Here is an 18,613-nt window from a genome sequence, read left to right on the forward strand (position 1 = left end):
GTCATTAGTTGGGGGGCACAGGAGATCCTGAGAAGCGTGTGTATGCGTGTGAATCAGCGTGCACACTCATGCACGACAGAGTTACTGTGTAAGTGTGTGTGTGTGTGTGTGTGTGTGTGTGTGTTTTTGAATGGATATGAGTCGGGACGTTAAATACACAGAGGAAGCTTTGATTGGCTTACAGCTTAAGTGACTCTCACCTCGCGCTCCGGGTATCACAGAGGACTTACCTCTGGGATTTTTGTCAATGAAATCGAGCAGTCACAGAGGGTGACAGAGGTTGGAAGGGTGAAGGTTGAATGGGTGCAGCAATGGGAGGGGGGAGGTTTGGGATTTAGGTAGAGTGTGTGTGTGTGGTGTGTGCGTGGGGGTGTAGTAGCAGCCACAGGCGGGCGGGCTGGCAGCCACAGTAACTCTTAGCTCAAGGGAGTGATTGAGAGTGGAGGTGGAGAGGAGAGGAGAGGGATGCCCCGAGGGAGCATCTTTCTCCTCTCTGTCTCTGTAGTAGTTGTTTGGGTTGTGGAGCTCTTTCCAGTCTCGTGTGTACTTCCTTTTCTTTGTCAGTTGTTATTTGGTTTTAAAATATGTTGTCTTTCCTGTTTTCTATCAGTGTTCGCTGCAGGTCTCTCTCTGTTTCTTTCTCCCACTTTTCCCTCTTTATCTTTTGCTCTTTTGCACCTCCTTTCTTCTCTCCTTCTCTGTCTTGTCAATATGATTTTTTTGGAGCTTTGAATCGAAGGCATTTTATTGACGATTCCTGTGTGTCTGCGCAGGTGTGAGTGCACCGGCGGCTCCCTGGCTGAGGAGCTGGAGGGCTGATGATGGATCTAAAGGAGAGCTGTGGCAGTCAGGGGAGCCAGGAGAGCTCCAGCCTGCGCCCCACCTCCTGGCAGGCCTTCGCTCACACCAGCACGCTGCACGGTCTACGCTTTGTCTTCCCTTATGGTCAGCCCACCGCACGCCGCTTACTCTGGGCCGCGGCCCTGCTCGCCTGCCTGGGACTTCTGGCCCTGGAGAGTGCCGAGCGCTTGGGTTATTTCTTCACCTACCCTCACGTGACCAGTTTGGATGCCGTGGTGTCGAGCAGCCTGGTCTTCCCGGCCGTGACCATTTGTAACCTCAACGCTTACCGCTTCAGCCGCCTCACACGTAACGACCTGTACCATGCTGGAGAGCTGCTGGCCCTGCTGGACGTGCACCTGGCTATCCCCCAGCCGCACTTGGCCGAGCCCGACGTGCTGGCTTTCCTGCAGGAAAAAGCCAACTTCACCGCCTACAGGCCCAAGGCGTTCAGCATGAAGGAGTTCATCGAGCGAGTCGGGCACGACCTGAAAGAGATGATGCTCTACTGCCGCTACCAAGGCCAGGAGTGCAGCCACAGCGACTTCAAAACCGTGAGTCCTCTTTCGTCTTCTTTTTAAATGTCAGCTGTGGTCTGGGATCAGTTGGGGTCAAAGCTTCTCTGCAGCCCACAGAGTACTGTGTGCTGTGTGAGGTGTTTCGGTTGCGTGTCTTGAAGTTTCCAGAGCTGGATGATTTATTGTTTTTTTGCCAGTAAAATGACTTGATGTATGCTGATAGCTGCTCTTTTCCTCCCACGCTGCTATGCTGGGAGTCTCCTGCTGTGCTTTCTCCTTGGGACTTTTGCGTTTAGCTGCACAGGTTGCCTCACAAGCTTTGTTCTGCAAATATATAGTCTCTGCTGCTACCTTGTTGTTGTCCTCAACCTTCACATAATAGGCTTGTGCTTGCTGGCACATAAAGCACTGCAACAGGTCTACAGCATGTTATGCACTGAAGAAAAGTAATTGTTTTGTCTGGGGTCATAGCGAATAGCAAATTTGCAGAAATCTTTTTTTTTTTTTTAAAATTGGGTTTTATATTGTTAAAACAAATCAAAACATTCAGAGGATGTTTGTGCACCTGCTGAATTGACAGAGCAGGAAAAAAACTGCCGGATTGTGTTTGATATTTGGATTGTTGCTAGTGACTATTTCTCTGCGGGATTTAGCTCGCTATTGAACATTAGCAGCATGCTGTTGCTGTTGTTGTTGTTGTTCTGTGTTTAAACCTGAGGACACAGATTAAAGCTAGCTGGTGCTATGTTCGTGAAATGTTTTATGTGAAACTAAAAAAGACACTGACATGCTGATCATGTAAGGCTTTTATGTTTCAGTGAGGATAACAAAGTTTTGGCAGATCACAGCGTGCAGATGCTGGCACAAACACAATATATTAAACACCCACTTAATAATTATTATGATAATAATGAACTCTATTTTATAGCACAGGAAGATGAAATACAAGAAGACAATAATAATAAAATATGAATGCATATAATAAAATAAATTCAATGCAGAGATTTTTATAAAGAAAGAAGGTTTTTAAGAAGAGGCTTTAAAAGTGATGTATTCAGCAAACTTAATCTCAGTTGGTAAGTTGTTCCAGAGTTTAGGAAGCCAGACTGTGAAAGCCTGATAGCCCTTAGCCACCAGTCAGGCTCTGGGAACGACCAGCAAAACACTATCAGCTGATCTAAGCGGACGTCCAGGCACATAAGGGGTTAGTTGATCTTTGATATAATTAGCAGACTGGTCATTTAAAACCTCCGAGGTCAGCAGTAAAACTTCATACTGAACAGGAAGGCAATGCAGGAAGGCCAGACTTGGAGTTATAAGATCTTGTTTTCTTGAGCCAGTGATACCAGAGGCAGCAGCAGCAGGAGCAGCAGCCACTTGTTGCATACTTAGACTCCTTCTGACTAATTGTAAGTTAAGCCCGTCAGTGTGAGTGACAAGCACACTGCATATGTGAACGTTATATTGAAGCTGTAATTGCATTGCCCTTGTTGATCTACAGATGATGCTGATCTGTCTTCTTCCTGTCGTTTCTTTAGTGACAAATGATGTCAAAAGCATTTTAGATGGTGTTTTGAAGGATTTTGTTACTGTGTTTTTAAAGGGCGATGCTGTAAGTTAACCACAAATCATTTTTATGCAGGAGTTTTGTTGATGTATTAATTTTTTTTTCTGGTTTTCCATCATTGTACTTTTCTTTTTGGCAGACTCTTGACTTTAATGATCTATCACAGTAAACACATTATTTTTGTTGCTCTGGCATTATTATTGCTTGGAAGTGCAGTTTAAGTGCACGTTGATTTTTCAGACGTCTGCGCTGCATCACCACAAAATAATAATAATAATAATGATCATGTGAATATGACTACATTTGTGATTTGATGGCATTTTAATGAATCTGAATGGAGTGTCCAATCCGCTAATCACTTTTTCTAAAACCCTTCAGATCTCCTTATCAAATCAAATTCACTTTAGCTGTCAACATTAGCGAGTGACAAATGACTGAAACCCAAAAGATTCAATTTAGATCCATAATCACTTTTTTTTTTGTTGGCTGACAGTTTTAAGTGTCAGTCTGATTATGTTTAATAACCTGAGCATGAAATGAACAGCGTTGAGCCGTTATTGTAACATATTAACTTTTCACAAGCTGCTGGTTCCAAACACTGGAGGCCTTCATTCAGATCTGTTAGGTTGATTAGTTTAAAATATCAATATCAGTATAAGCAAAGTCACAGAACTTTTGAAATGATGTTTTACAGACTTGGAAAACTTTTTGAAAATTACATTAAGATCACGGAAAATTTAAACTGACGTGATTAGCTCGATTGTAATTGAGTTTTTGGTGTTGAGGTTTTCATGTGATGTTACAAAGTGATGTTTCTATTTTCTCACAAGCAAACTTTTGACAGTATAGGAGGTGTAAGTATATTAACCACACAATAAAAGTCATCCGTTTTATTTTGCCTTGTTGTCACGTTATCAAATCACAGCAGAAATTTCTCACATAGAGCAGGTATAGACTCTACTGAGACCAAACATTCCTGCATGAGCAACAACTTGGTGGGACGGGAGAGACCTTTAGTAGAACCGGGCTCTAAGAGGGCGACCATCTGCCGTGACCTGTAAGATTAAGAGAGAAAGAGAAAATTGTGAACTAGCGATATCATCTTTTTCACTCATTTTTCTTCTTCCTTGTCATAACACAGAGCCCAAAACTCATCTGCTAACACTTTGGTTGGAGATTTGGGTAGCCTTATGCAAAGATGAGGAGTGGGAAAGAGAGGTCTGGTAAATTCACTAAATGTCACTTCTTTCTAACTCTTTACCCTCAGATTTTTATCATTTTCACACTTGTAGTCTTCAGCCATAGTTGGTGCGGACTTGAGTGACATCACTTTAGTCAATTTATCAGATTTCACACAGCTTCCTCTGCAGCCACAGAAGACTTCATGTAACTTAGTAGCACTACCTGAGACCTGAACAGACTTTAACGTATGAAATGGATGAAGTTCCCCTTTAACTATAGACGGCTTATGTATTCTGTCACTGGCGATGTTTGTGATTTCAGCTGGTGAACGAGACGATGGCACTGCTTTTCTTTTTGCCGCTAAAAAGAGGAAACCAACTCACAAACTGAAATCAATGGTTGGAGCAGTTGAAGAAAATGCATTTTAAATCTCTCCTCTCCCTCACTGTCTTCATAGAGAAGTGTCACCATATATAGCACGTATCACAGCACAGGGTCATGTAATGGACAGTAGCTACTAACTACGGTAGCAGCTGGACTCTCTGTTTAAATATACAACACAGCTTGGAGCTGATACAGATCTGTGATAACGAGATGTTCTTTTTTTGGTCATCAGCCTAAAAAATGATCATGGATGCATGCACAATGCAAACAGCACTATGGAGCTGCTTCTGAGATCTGATGCGCTTTGATGAGCCCTTCATTTTGTACTGAGTAGACTCTGATGTTGTTAACAGAGCACATCAACGGCATTATTGCACCTCAGATGTGGGTAATGTGAGACATTAAAGCTTAGAGGTCCATATCTGCCACTGTAGGATTGATATCATCTTGTTTTGATCATGATACTCCATGCACAGACACTAATTGGGAAAACAACAATGGTGGATCAAACGTTGGCTAGGGTGATTTTCTATTCACGGCCGCAGACTGATGCTACCCATGGAGCTCTGATCCATACTGCACCGAGCTGCGGTAAAAGCTACAAGTGTGCATTCCCCAGCTTGCATCTGCCACGAGCACATGTGATTTTCATAATTTTCATTTAGTTGAATCTTCAGGTAGTTAAGGAGAAGCTATAGCTCGGGCTCTGCCACTGCCTTACCATGCAGCCCAGAGAGTCTCTACTTGACTCCCCTTAGTAACCATCTTGCATGTTGTGTGACACGCCTTTGACGTCAAGCTGGGTTCAAAGATAATCATGTTGACAGAGAGGCTACTAGAAGGCACTGTCATCCTCTTTGCCCTCTGCCTGTTGCTGCTGTTGCTGCTGCTGCTGCTGCTGAGCTCCTCCTGACTTCTCCTCCCGTTCCTCTCTCTGTCGACTCGCTTTGTCTCTTCTCTCTCTGTCACTACAGCGACACACCTTCACATCCCTGGCGCCTTCTGAGAGTGGGGGAAAAAAAAAAAAAACAACACAAAAAAAAACGCCAGGCCTCCTCCAAAAATAGAAAAAAAAAATGCTTGAATGCGCACAGACACATGCATTTAGTCGAACACATAACGCACCAAAATATGAGTATGCACACACAGAGGGACGGCATTACCGTGACACTCCAGGGACCCGACTCAGCGTTTGAGTGACATTGTGATGAATGACCGTAGGGAGGATTGCAGGAACACAGGAGTCACTGTGATGTGACAGATGGAACTGGAGCAGAGCGCGGCACAAACGGGGGGGGGGGGGGGGCATCGGCATCAGTGTGCACATTTCCATCTATATGCATGTATAATGTGTCACCTCCGATAGTGGTTGTCAGATAGCATTTTTCAAACGTGCAGGCAGTTCATCTGGTTAATTTCTGTTTATACATGAGCACGTCTGCAACCTGCCTGACGTGATTCTTCCTAAATAAGCACTTTGGTACACTTTTTTTTTTTTTTTTTTTTTTTGTAAGGATGCCAAAAAAAAAAAGAAAAAAGGGAGCCAAAGACAGCATCCTCGCCATCCAAGCAGAGCTACTGAACAATACTAAACTCTGCTTCCACCCCTCTTTTCTTTTCAGAGTTGTCTCCTAAACCAGCAGCTCTGCAAGGATGCTGAGTGGTCAGAGTACATCTCTATCCCAGTTAGCAAAGTGTGACTGTGGATAAGACAACATTTTTTGCAAGCTGTGGTGCAGAAGTGAGAAATCCCCCCCACCCCCCCAAAATTTGGAGTCAGTCCTCATCCACATGTTTACGAAATGGAACAGAAAATTGAATTTATGTGGAGTTGTTTTTATTATTATTACGCTGGAGGGACTACACAATAATTTGATTTGACTGTTTATCATCTTTAACTAGAATCATATTATGATGACAGGATTGCATTATTATCCTACTGACATTATTGTGGCATATAATTTTACTTATTTAATATTCTGTCTGCTAGGCAAAATAACAAAATGACTTGCTGCTGCTTAAAGTCAGACGACTAACAAGAAATTGTAGGGCAGAAATTTGAAATACTTGAGAAATAGAGACATTATAACATTATCTGTCTGTTCCAAAAAGAGGACTGTATTTTTCTACTGCAAAAAATGTCAAGTCAATTTGAAGTCAGTTTGATTTATTTACAGAGCCAAATCACAATAGAAGCTATCTCAGGTATAGATTCTACTGTTCAATTTACAGAGACCAAACATTCCTGCATGAGCAACAACTTGGCAACAGCAACAAGGAAAAGCTCCCTTTTTTATCGGGAAGAGACCTTTAGCAGAACCAGGCTCTAGGTGGGCGACCATCTGCCTCCACCGGTTGGGTTGAGAGAGAAAGAGGGAGGGGGGGAGAGGAGAGTCATGTAAACAAATCTCCAGGATCCTCATCAGAAATGTTTGTGTTTATTTAAAAAATATGATGATTATTACTAGTTTCATCAGAGAATAACTTAAAAAATGATGAATCTAAGAAGACATTTAATGCCAGCTTTCATAACTCCACATGAAAACCATTTTAATATTTCCCAGATTCAGTTTTTTCCCCCAAATTTAGTTTTTTCGGTTAAATTTTTTTTTATTCTGTTTTTTAAAAATCTAATTTCAACAATTCAATAAGAAAATGTTTAATATTTAACCTTTGTGTCATCCTGCCGGGTCAAATTGACCCCGTCTGTCTTGACTGTTCCTTCCTTCCTTCCTTCCTTCCTTCCTTCCTTCCTTCCTTCCTTCCTTCCTTCCTTCCTTCCTTCCTTCCTTCCTTCTGTCCTTCCGTCTGTCCTTCCTCCCTCCCTCCCTCCTTCCCTCCTTCCTTTCCTTCCTCTATTCCTTCTTTCCTCCCTCCCTCCTTCTCTCTTTCTTTCCTCCCCCTACCTTCCTCCCTTCTTTCTTTCCTCTGTCCTTCTTTCTTTCCTTCCTCCCTTCCTCTTTTCCTTTCTCCCTCCCTCTCTCCCTTCCTTCCTTATTTCCTCCGTCCTTCCCTCCTTTCCTTCCTTCTTTCTCCCTTCCTTCCTTCCTCCCTCCCTTCCTTCCTTCTCGTCTCAGCCAGAAACTAAGTTTACAAGAATGTGCCACATTTTAGTATTTGTGTCAAACGAAGCTAAACCTTTTATTTGCTATGAATAAGCTACATACAGTTTTAGCTTATTCAGAGCAATTTGTTACAGACGAAGCACTTTTTCTACATGTTCATACTTGTTGAACAGGTGGTTTGATAATTTACTCTTATTGGCTTTTTACTACTTTTACTACACTTCCAGTAACGAGCGCAGTAAATCACCTGCTTCACTGTGTCCACTGCAACCTCACTGCTGGCTGCTCTGAGTGTGTGTGTGTGTGTGTCAGATCATGTTAATTTTATTTATATCGCACCAAATCACAACACGAGTTACCTCAGGTCACTTTTTAAATAGAGCAGGCCTTGACCTTCTGTTTATGTGATGACAGCAGCAAGTAAAAAATGCGGGAAGAAACCTCAAGCAGAACTGGGCTTCAGGTGGGCCACCATCTTCCTTTACTGATACTGGGTTTGGAGAGAGAGATAGAGAGAGAGAGAGAGAGTGTGTGTGTGGGTGTGTGGGTGGGTGGGTGGGGACTGGACTATGGGGACAGCAGACGAGAAAGCCCAAAACTACAGGGAAGAAGTCAAGTTAGTAGTTAATGGAAATCTATTTATTGGAAAATACCTGATTTTAACTTCTTTATTTATTTATCATCCATGTCCTTTGAGTCACCATGCTCTTTTTTTATATTGGCATTTTAGTGATTCTTTTAATGGTCTTTTTTTTATCTTGTTTTACTTTCAAATCCTGTTCAGTTAGCCTTGCGAGCACCTGCCCATGTCTGGTTTCATGGTGTTTTAACTGTCTGCTGTCACTGAAGTTTGTATGTATGTATCTGTTTGAATGTTGTGATGCCCTCTCCTGAAACTGCAAACCAAATCTACCTTCGGGTATTAATAAAGTTACCTTGACCTTGACCTTGATGGTACATGAATGCATGCAGATGGAGAGAGAGAAAGGACTGTGATGAACTGCATTCTGGGAGTGTAGGCCTATAGCTGCATCATTAGGACATAAACATGCATAACAAGACAAGCCTGGGCCACCAAACTACAAGCTTTATCAAAGAGGAAAGTTTTAAGCTCTAGAACTGTAAAACACAGAGAGGGTTTCTGCCTCCTGGACTTGAATCTGGGACATGGTTTCACAGGACTGAAGGATCTCCCTCCTATTTTACTTTTGGAGACTCTGGGAACCACCATTAAGTGTGCATACTGTGTTTTAGTGGGGTAATAGGGTACTATGTGCTTTTTAAAGACGTGATGGTGCCTGAGCATTAAGTACTTTGTAGGTGAGGAGGAGGATTTTAAATTCTATTATAGATTTTTACGGGGAGCCAACGCAGCGACACTAAAATGGGGGAAATGTGATCTTCTTCTTCTAGTTTTTTTTCTCGGTGTAGGTGCAGCTGTATTTTGTACCAGCTGGAGAGTTTTTAGATACTTGTTGGAGCAGCCTGTTAATAAGGAATTGGAATAATCCAGTTTTGAAGTAACAAATGCGTGGACTAGTTTTACTGCATCTTTTTGAGACAGGTGTGTGTTTGTGTGTGCGTGTGTGTGAGTGTAGAGGAGCTGAGCCTCGACTTTGGTGAAACTTCCACACAGACAGCAGAGGACAGAAGCAGCATGACCATAAATGACACAAAATACGAGAGACTCTGCATAGTTCTTTTTTTTCCTGTCCAGTTGAGGTGCTTTGAATAAAAGCTGAGGCGATGCCAAGGTGCAAAATTAACTGTTAAATGTCCACTGGCTAAAGGTCGAGTGAAACATTTACCAGCCATGCAGTAGATTACTATTGTCTCATGAGCAAAGCAAATCTAGCAGCCACTTGCATGTTTTACTAGCATTTTTTGCCGTGGGTACTGTGCCAAAGTCTTATGATTAAGGAAAAGTATAAAGTCAAACCCTGATTTTGTAGTAATTCCCTCCTCACTTTGGCAAATTCCACGATACTCAATGTTTTCCAGTTAATTAAATTTTTTTAAATCGAATTACAGGATTGTGTCCTTGTTTTCCACAATGCAGAATTCATCAATAGGACCCTATTTTCAGGACTTTTACTGCGAAGTCCAGCAGGTCCATTTAATGAGAAACAAAACCTTGCAACTCTTCAAATTCATGAATCTGACCTGATGAAGACAGTTTTGGATGCTATAGATTCATTCTCATCATGCTTGCAGACAGAGAAGAGGAGCAGGGGAATCATTTCAAATAAAAATGATTTTTCTCAATTGTTTAGAGCGTCATCTCCTATCATGAGATGAGATGCTTCAGGGTGTGGGTGGCTAACCAGTTCAGCCAAATATTTCAGTGTTCTTAATATGGACATAAGTGGAAGTGATTATGTAATGATGAGCTGTAGGTCATGTGTATTACATACATGAATGAGTGGACTTCCCCTTGCCTGTGTTTGTTTTTGCCTGGTGTGATTACAGCCATAATTAAATGTTGATTGATCACACTGACAAGCCACATCAGTGTGTCTGCCAGAGTGAATCAGCTCAGTGTTCCTGGCCTGCACTCGATCCATGCTTTAATTATATATATATATATATATATGTGTGTATATATAAATACCCTTGGAGAACTGCAGGGCAGGGAGGACCCTATCACACTCTGAGCCTTAATGTGCAACCTGATAACAGCCAGACCCTGAGCTCTGTATCACACAGACACTAATTAGCCACTCGTCTTTCCCTCTGACCAGAGCCGTGTTGGAACAGCACCGCAAATGTAATGGTCCTGGCTGTTTACAGCAACAGCAATTAGCCATTGCACACAACTGGTGGCCTTACCACTTCACTGGCTGATTATTGCATGGCTGGAATTTCCTCGCTCTTGCCAGTAGTCACCGACCCATCAGGAAGGACTATGTGTTTTCTAATCTGCCCCCCCGCCCCCCTCCTCCTCCTCCTCTACTCTTCGGCCACTCCATCCTCACTGACTGCATTTTTTATCACTTTCAAATTTCATTTCTCCACATTTGAAAGCCCCAATGCATCACATTAGGTTTTTATTGGATGTACTGTATTAATCACTAATATGGCATTATCATGGCATTTTACATTCCCGGGAGGCGTGATGTATGAGTCTCTTAAAGGGCAAGGAAAGCACTGCTGCCACCCACGAGCCCGCCTCTCTGAAACACCCCAAACAGGCAGCAGTAACCTGTGCTATTTAACCGGCGCGGCAGAGAAAAGCTGGAGTGCAGCCACACACAGAAAGCTCAGTGTGGATGGCGGGCGTTTATGTGGTAGACACTGCAGCTGTCTGCAGTGGTGGATTATGGGTTATATGCTGGTGATATAGTGTGTTGACTGTGGTGAGGCTTAAAGGAGCAGTAATTTTTCCCTGAAGGGTTTTTCCTCACCCTCGCTGATAGTTTTTTCTTTTTTTTTTGGGCTGTACTGGGAATTATCAGCTCAGTGATTAATTAAATGATTAATTTGGTTTGTGTGTGAACTAATTAAGTTTTCTGTCCAACAGAATGAAGTGACCCTAAAGTCGTTCACCCACCAGCGCTTTTTACTCTATGTACTCTTTTCTTGCCATCGTCTTGATCTTTCATATTTGGCTCGTTAGGGAGCTAATGGTGTACACACTGCAGGAAAGATTTTCTTTAGCTCTGACCTGAGTCTCCCAGGAGGTCCAGGGACTAAACCAACAACACCACCAGTGCAGTGGTGCTCTTCTTTTGTAGTGAGCTGCTCTGAACATACAGGCGCTGTGGATGTGAAGGATTTCTTAGCAGTGGGACAAGCACCTAAGAAACTCAACATATTGCACATACAGACATACATGCATGTGCACTCGTACCTGGGCGCCATGTAATGTGTCTAAAGCTTTCCCTGGCTGCCAATTAAAGAAACACCAGTTCCCTCAAAATACATATGGTGACATATTCACATAACATACACACACCCACACAGATCCACACAGATATGTAATACATAATAATAGCCACACTCATACTCATGTAGTTGTATTAAGTCAGAATATCTACAAATGCAGGCGAGTGTGGCCAGTTCAAGTAAACAAAGAGTAATTATATTGGTCATTAAAATCTATAATTAGAAAGTTTATAATTTGATAAAGTTGTAATCAGTGTTATTAAGTCCAGACTAGCATTCTGGTGACTGAATTAGTTCATTTTCTACATGTGTGTTATGTAAAACATATGTAATTAGTATTTATTTAAATTTTCTAATATATGTAATCAAGTTAACTTTATTGGTATAGTCCAACATCACAAGTTTGCCTCTTATCTTTAGACTCTTGATTCAAATATGGTAGCGCTCTCCAAAAATACCTCTTTCACTGAGAGAGAGAGAAAAAAAAGGAAACCTCAGAAAAGGCAACAGACCAAGAAAGCAAAATGACAGAAATACAGCATGGACACAGTTATAGATGAATTGATTATTAATATGAAGAGTAACAGGGATTATCCAATTTTTAGTGCTGATTAGAAATAATTTGATACGGTTTCTAATATAATATCTTGAGTATTGACACAAGCAGCCATACAAATCTGCTTCAATAAAATCCAGTTTAAAACAGCCAAATATGTTTTAAAGCAGGATTTGTTGAAAGAATAATAAAACAAGACCATTAATTCAAAATGTTTTCCAAATGTCAGCACTAGAAAAAAGTTTGCAGCCCAGTTTTCATCCTCATCTATGATCCAGATGTTGAGCATCTGTCAATAATGAGTCTGATATTCATGATATTTTTATTATATTATTTTTTGACTTTTTTCTACATATTCCTGCTTCATGAGGCAAACCCAGTTTACAGTAAGCCTACAATAAAACGATTAAAACTATTTCTGTGTTTCATTGCTGATATAACAACATAGCTTTCTTACAGTAGTTCATATAATATTGGTGAAGAGAGGAGTGTCAGTATGGATCTGTTGTAGCAGGAAAATGTGTGGATTTAGATTTAGACAGCTTCTTGAGTTCAAATAGAGTTTCAGCCGACAGTAGCACTTAAGAGGAGTAGTTCAACTGCAAAATGTCACTGAAGCAGACACAAAGATTGCCATTTTACTGGATTTTGTTTTATTTATCTCATGCGCTTTGTTGTTTGTTTGTGGGCCAAATGCTCGTACAACACTGGTGCTGCTCTGCATGTCAGAGGGGAGGAACAATGGTTTTTGGAAAAGGATTGGCTCCGATCCTGTAGTTAAACTCATGAAATGCCCAATATATTTATTTTATTTCTCGGCCTAATTAACTACCTAGTGGTCCTTTTTTAAGTAAGACATAAAAAAGCAGAAGTTTATAGCAGAGAGAGAGCGGCGCCTGTGACCGAGGAGAGGAAGAAGTCGGGACACGAAGTCACGGTTTGTGTCTGGATGTGTCGGCTGGCGTTCACGCCAACAAATAAGAGGAGGGGAAGTTAGAAGAGAGGAGAGGAGTACGGCCCATTACCTCTGTCTGGAGACCTACTTCATCACAAGAGGAGGAGAAGGAGGAGGAGATGGAGTGTTTATGCCGGTGTGTTTGCTCATGAGCGTGCGTTTTTAATGTGCTAGAGGGTATGTTTATATTTTGTGTTGCTACGTTCTGTCATATGCAGTCAGGCTCAGCTTGTTCTGCGCGCGTGTGTGTGTGTGTGTGTGTGGGTTTGTGTGCGTGTGTTATAGCCGCTGAATGCATTGGCCATCATTTGCTTTCAGCAGGTATTGAATAATAGTTACGAAATCAAAGGTCAACTGGCTGCAATGGTCTCGTTGGTTTGTTGGGATGCCGCAGAGTGAAGATGGCGAGCTGTTTGATTCAGCGGTTAACTTCCAAGAAACGCAGCGTCGTGCATGATAATGTTACACCTTATTGATCCATGTTGAAAAATCTTCTTTTTGTTAACTTACTTCTCCAGTGAGGTTAGCCACAGAGCAGCATCCTTTGACATGAGGAGAAAACAGTGACTTCATGTATTTAAAGGCCCTTTGACTTGATGATACTGTATGTTGATTTTCCAGCATCAAACTGTAATAAAACCTTTTTATCTGTTTGAACTGTATTCCAGCTTGGAAGTGATTGTGCAGAAATGTAGGCTACACACACACACAACACACACACACACACACACACACACACACACACACACACACACACACACACACACACACACACACACACACACACACACACACACTGAATCAGCATTTTGATTAGAAAATCAAAATCGGTTGTGGTTGCAGTCATAACTTTTCTAAAATATTCCATCATGTTTGTATTACTACTACGACTGAAACTCTGAGGAGACGTAGTGTGTTACAGTGATTTTTGGCAGTCAGGTCCTGTGATAAGGTATCAAAACTCCTGCCTGAACATGCAGTATAAAACAACTCTCACACACACACACACACATACACACAAGATTTAGAAATCATGATTTTTTGCAGTTTTCCTGCTTTTTCCACTCTTAGAAAATTGTTCTTTGTCTTTTTTTTCATTTTTATGTGCAACAAAATTCAGATCAGGTCAATCAGCTATACGACAAAGGTCAATAAATGACAACAGCTGTAAGCCAGATCAAGATCATATTTTGTATCTTGAGCCAGTCTTTATTGGCTCAGAGCCTACAGGTGGATGCTCGGGTGGAGGTGAAGGGGCTTTTGAAATGCTATATAAACAGCAGCAAGCAGCAGCAGTAGTATAGCTTGTGTAAACGGTTTGGCAGGAGGCCATGACTATGAGGATGTGTTGGATATATGTTGCAGTGAGGGGGGGGGGGAGTATAGATGACATGTGAATGAGCTCTGCTGTCTCAACTGGCTCGTAGGCTTTGATTAATTTGTATGAACTTCATACAGAAACAAAAGAAAGGCGACAGACAGATTGAGTCAGTAATAGCACTCAGTATACTGTTAGTCATTTTCTTTGGCAGGAACACACCAAACATTTTTGATATTCGCTCTGGTCCCTAACAGAGGTTTAATGCATCTGCTGTAAATCACTCTGGACAAAAGACATCTGCCAAATCAATGTAATTTAATTCAACATTATGTGGTCAACTTTTTTATCGCAGCGTGGATATTGTCCAAAAACAGACAGACTGTTACTTAAGAAGAAACTTTGGCAATTAATAAGTATTCTGTCAGTGTGAAAGGGTTACGTGTTGTTTAATGTTTGTCTTATTTACAGTAGACCTGCATTATGATGTTGTCATGGTAGTTGAATTTGTATTTTCTAATGTCCCCTTTTAAACTGTGTTGACTCCATGAAGAATAGCTATTAATACACAAACAGACATCTTCTAATCAGACAATGGATAGACGTGTGGTTCTGTTTATGTACAGTCTACGCAGCCATACATTTTTGAAACCATAAATTAACTTCTATGCAGTTAAAAACATGAGTAACTGGAGAGCAATCCTATTCCATATCACTAAAGTACCTGTTACAGCTCCTGAACCTGTCCAAGCTGCTAAAAGCATCCAACAATGAGATGGTTATGTTTTGGATGAACACATGACTCCCAAGACTTTTGATGGGTGCACTGGATGTATAATTGGAAACTAGTGGTGACTTTCCATCTTAGAGCCAGATTTGGGATAATCCTTTACCTGAATATCTACCGACATGGGTGCGCTAGAGTCAGTGGTGTTGTGTTGTAGATCAAAAAATTGATCTTCATTAAAATGTTTTGATATAAATAAAATAATCAAATCTTCAGATAGATCTTTGAAACTGTGCCTGTTCCAGACATATACCTTTTAGGCTTGGTAGCACATTGAGTAGAGCAACTCCTGTGACATTCAACGAGATCTTAATGCATCAGACAAATGAATCGTAATTGAATTGTGAGGCCAGTGAAGATTAACACCTCAACCTGTTGTTTATGTAGCCTCTGCAGTGGCTGAGAGGCAGCTTTTATGAACTAACAACTAAGATCAGAGTAGGAGGTGAACCTCAAGAGGCACAAGCTAAACAGCTTGTTTCAGACAGAGGGCAGCATAAAGGGTCAGTAGGCTCTAAGATAAATAAAACATTTTTAACTGTTAATAATGTATCTCTGGGCATCATTGTCAGTGGTGACCACACTGTGAAGATCTATAAAAGTCATCCTCGACTTCCTCCTCCTCCTCCTCACACTCCTTGATTGCCTAAAAATGACCCCTAGCTCTTTTGCAATTACATCGTATGTGTGTTGGCCCCTGAATCTTTTTTCTAGATATCACAACTGTCTCTCATTTCAAGTTACCTGAATCCAGTACACCGTCACCCCCCATGACACCTTTTTTGTTGGCACCTGATATGTCTGCTGTTGTTGATACACTGCTGTGCTACACTTGTTTTCTTGAGCTGAAAAATTAAGGTCATGATTTAAATCGGCAATCAACATTAGGCTATATTTGGTGATATGCTGCTGTTTAGCGTGCCGTTAGTAATTATCACGTGATCGCTAGTTAGCTTCAAAATACCCTGGTGTCTAAAGCAACATTAGCTTACCTCATGACTGGTTTTGACAATAACTTTTCACTTCTCAGAGTTCAGACATGGTAGATCCAGAGAAATCCAACTTCTGCTGCTTCAGTTCGCTCATACTCTCTTCTACAGCCTCTTCTCTTCTCTGTGTCTTGCTTGCAGTGTTGTCTCTCTCAAGGCAAGGCAAATGTATTTGTACAGCACATTTCAACAATGAGGCAAATCAAAATGCTTTACATAATTTTCATAAAATGCAGGATATGAAAGAAATGCATGGCAAAATAAAAATACATATAAATACAATTTAAAGTATGGGAAATTGGAAATAAAATTGAGCTAAAGTAAAGTAAGACAGACAGAGCCAATATTAACCCTAACACTGTGATATAATAAAGTTATCGTAGTGCTAGCGTGAACCCTGCCCAGGTGTTTCTTCAGGTTACTTGTGCTATAAAGACTTCCCTCGGTTTCCCTAGACATAGATTGCACTTGACTATTATGTCGTTGCCCTTTTGCTTGATAAACTGAAAGTAATGGGAGCGTGCAACCATCTCAGCCATCGAATTTCGGCACAGGACATTTTTTTTCCCTTTTTTTCTGTAGGCAGAAAGGCACATAGTGTGGATGAATGCTTAAAAAACTAAAGAAATCCAAAAAACACTTTATTTCACATTACTTGACATAGTAATTGTAATTCTAGTAGTAACAAAAATCCTATTAGTAGCAATCCTATCATATTACTGTGTTACTGCTATAAGTAATATACTACTATACCTGCAAAACTGAAAGCCAGCACACTCACATAACACTTACTGCTGACATACGCTGCTCAAGTTTGAAAAGAAAGTGTCAAGGTCTCCTGTTGCCAATACCAATTATTATATTTGATACGGATGGAATAAGTTCTGCACAAGTCTGCAAGATTTGTGAATCTTAATAAAGCAATAAGATTACGTGTGTTCTGAAAACTAATCTGGAGTGTGAAATTAGTCTCACCTTTATGTCCGTAAGTGGGCCGATCTGAGCTAACAAACCATGCACTGTTGCGGAGACGGGTAATCACTGATGTGCTGACGGAAGCGGTATCGATGTTTGAAGGATTTGATTTTAACTAAAGGAGGAACAAACATACTGAACACGTGATATGATGCTGAGGATCATCCATCTCCTGTCCTCTACACTGGATGACTTGCTTAATTTAGTTTTTCTGCTCTAAAAATGCAAATGGTGACAACATGAACAAATTCTTCTTCAGTTGGGTGACAGCTCTGTGTGTTTTTTTTAATTTTTCAACACTGTGGTCAAACATGTGATTTCATGCTGTCTGCAGAGGTGCTGTGACTCCTCTGTGCTCTTTGTCTCCTGCTCTGTTTTCTATCACCTTTCATTCCTCTCTCCTCTTTCCTCTGCTCATAATTTACCACATAAGGACTGATCTGAGCAGTAGATGCTAAAACTTGACTGGCTGTTGTTGGAAAATCACATCACCCCCTCCTTCTTAAACAGGCTGACAGACTATTTTCGACTTCCCTTTTTTGTCCACCTGTCTTTTTCTCTTTAATCCCTGTAAGCTGCCCAGAAGCTCTTTTTGATCTCGGTGTTCAGACTCACCTGAGAGCTGTGTGTATGTGTGTGTGTGTGTGTGTGTGTGTGTGTGTGTGTGTGTGTGTGTGTGTGTGTGTGTGTGTGCGTGCGTGCGTGCGTGCGCGTGTGCGCGCTCTGGGCCTCATCTGTTTGCCACTGCAAAGAGATTTAGGTGGCTTTTTAATGAAAAGTGGCCACCTCTTAAATAGATACCTTGATGTGTTCAATGGCAGCGTCTTTTGTTATTTTAAGGAAGCACTTGTCACACTTCTTTCATATATTACTTCAGTTCATCTTGAAATCAAAACTACAACTTCAAACCTTTACAAAATATAATTAATGCATGTTCAGATACCTCATACTGTTAATAACTAACAAGCTCAGGGTATTTAAAACCATTAAATGATTTTCTGTACAGATTTTTTTCACCTCATAAAGGGAGTTATGGTATCCAGCTGCCAGTGTTTCAGCCCTGTCCTGTCTCTAGGTACAACTGGCTGCTGACCTGCTAGAAAGGATCTCTCACCAACAAGGTTTTTGTCAAAATGACGCCTGTGTGCAGGACAGCGTGACTTGAAATCATAGCCGTTGGGCCCCCACAAGGCCAAAGTTGGATCGATTCTCCATCTCAGCTTTGTTTGACCAGGGCCATCCTTTACACCGCATGTTAGGCTGAATCCGTCACTGTGGAATAATAACTGGATAAAGGTAGGCAGCTGTTTTCAAGAAAAATAAAGAAAGAAAAACGGATGACAAACCAACTGCTCAGCATCAAATAGCAGATAGACTGTGTTAGCAACTAGCTGGTTAAAAGAGGTTAAAAGGGGAGCGAATACTCATAATGAATGCTAATGTTGCACTGTGTCTGCTATATCTATTAATAGGAAATAGTTTGCTAACAAGTTTGCACCCTACCCCATCTCTAAAAAGGGGATAATATGTCGATATTGTCTTTTCAGCTTGTGCCGCTGCCCTCAGAGGGGACATATCAGGCTTTTTGTGAT

General features: G+C 41.3%; 1 protein-coding gene across 1 annotated transcript in view; it reads left to right on the forward strand.

The window, feature by feature from the left end:
* The first annotated feature begins 821 nt into the window (after window positions 1–821).
* Window positions 822–18,613, forward strand: part of asic2 (acid-sensing (proton-gated) ion channel 2) — a 407,690-nt gene continuing 389,898 nt past the window's right edge. The window contains exon 1 of the mRNA XM_053337986.1: window positions 822–1,394. Coding sequence (XP_053193961.1) covers window positions 822–1,394 — 573 coding nt within the window. The remainder of the gene's footprint in view (window positions 1,395–18,613) is intronic.

This window comes from Scomber japonicus, chromosome 18, assembly GCF_027409825.1.
Source record: "Scomber japonicus isolate fScoJap1 chromosome 18, fScoJap1.pri, whole genome shotgun sequence".
NCBI classification, from domain to species: domain Eukaryota; kingdom Metazoa; phylum Chordata; class Actinopteri; order Scombriformes; family Scombridae; genus Scomber; species Scomber japonicus.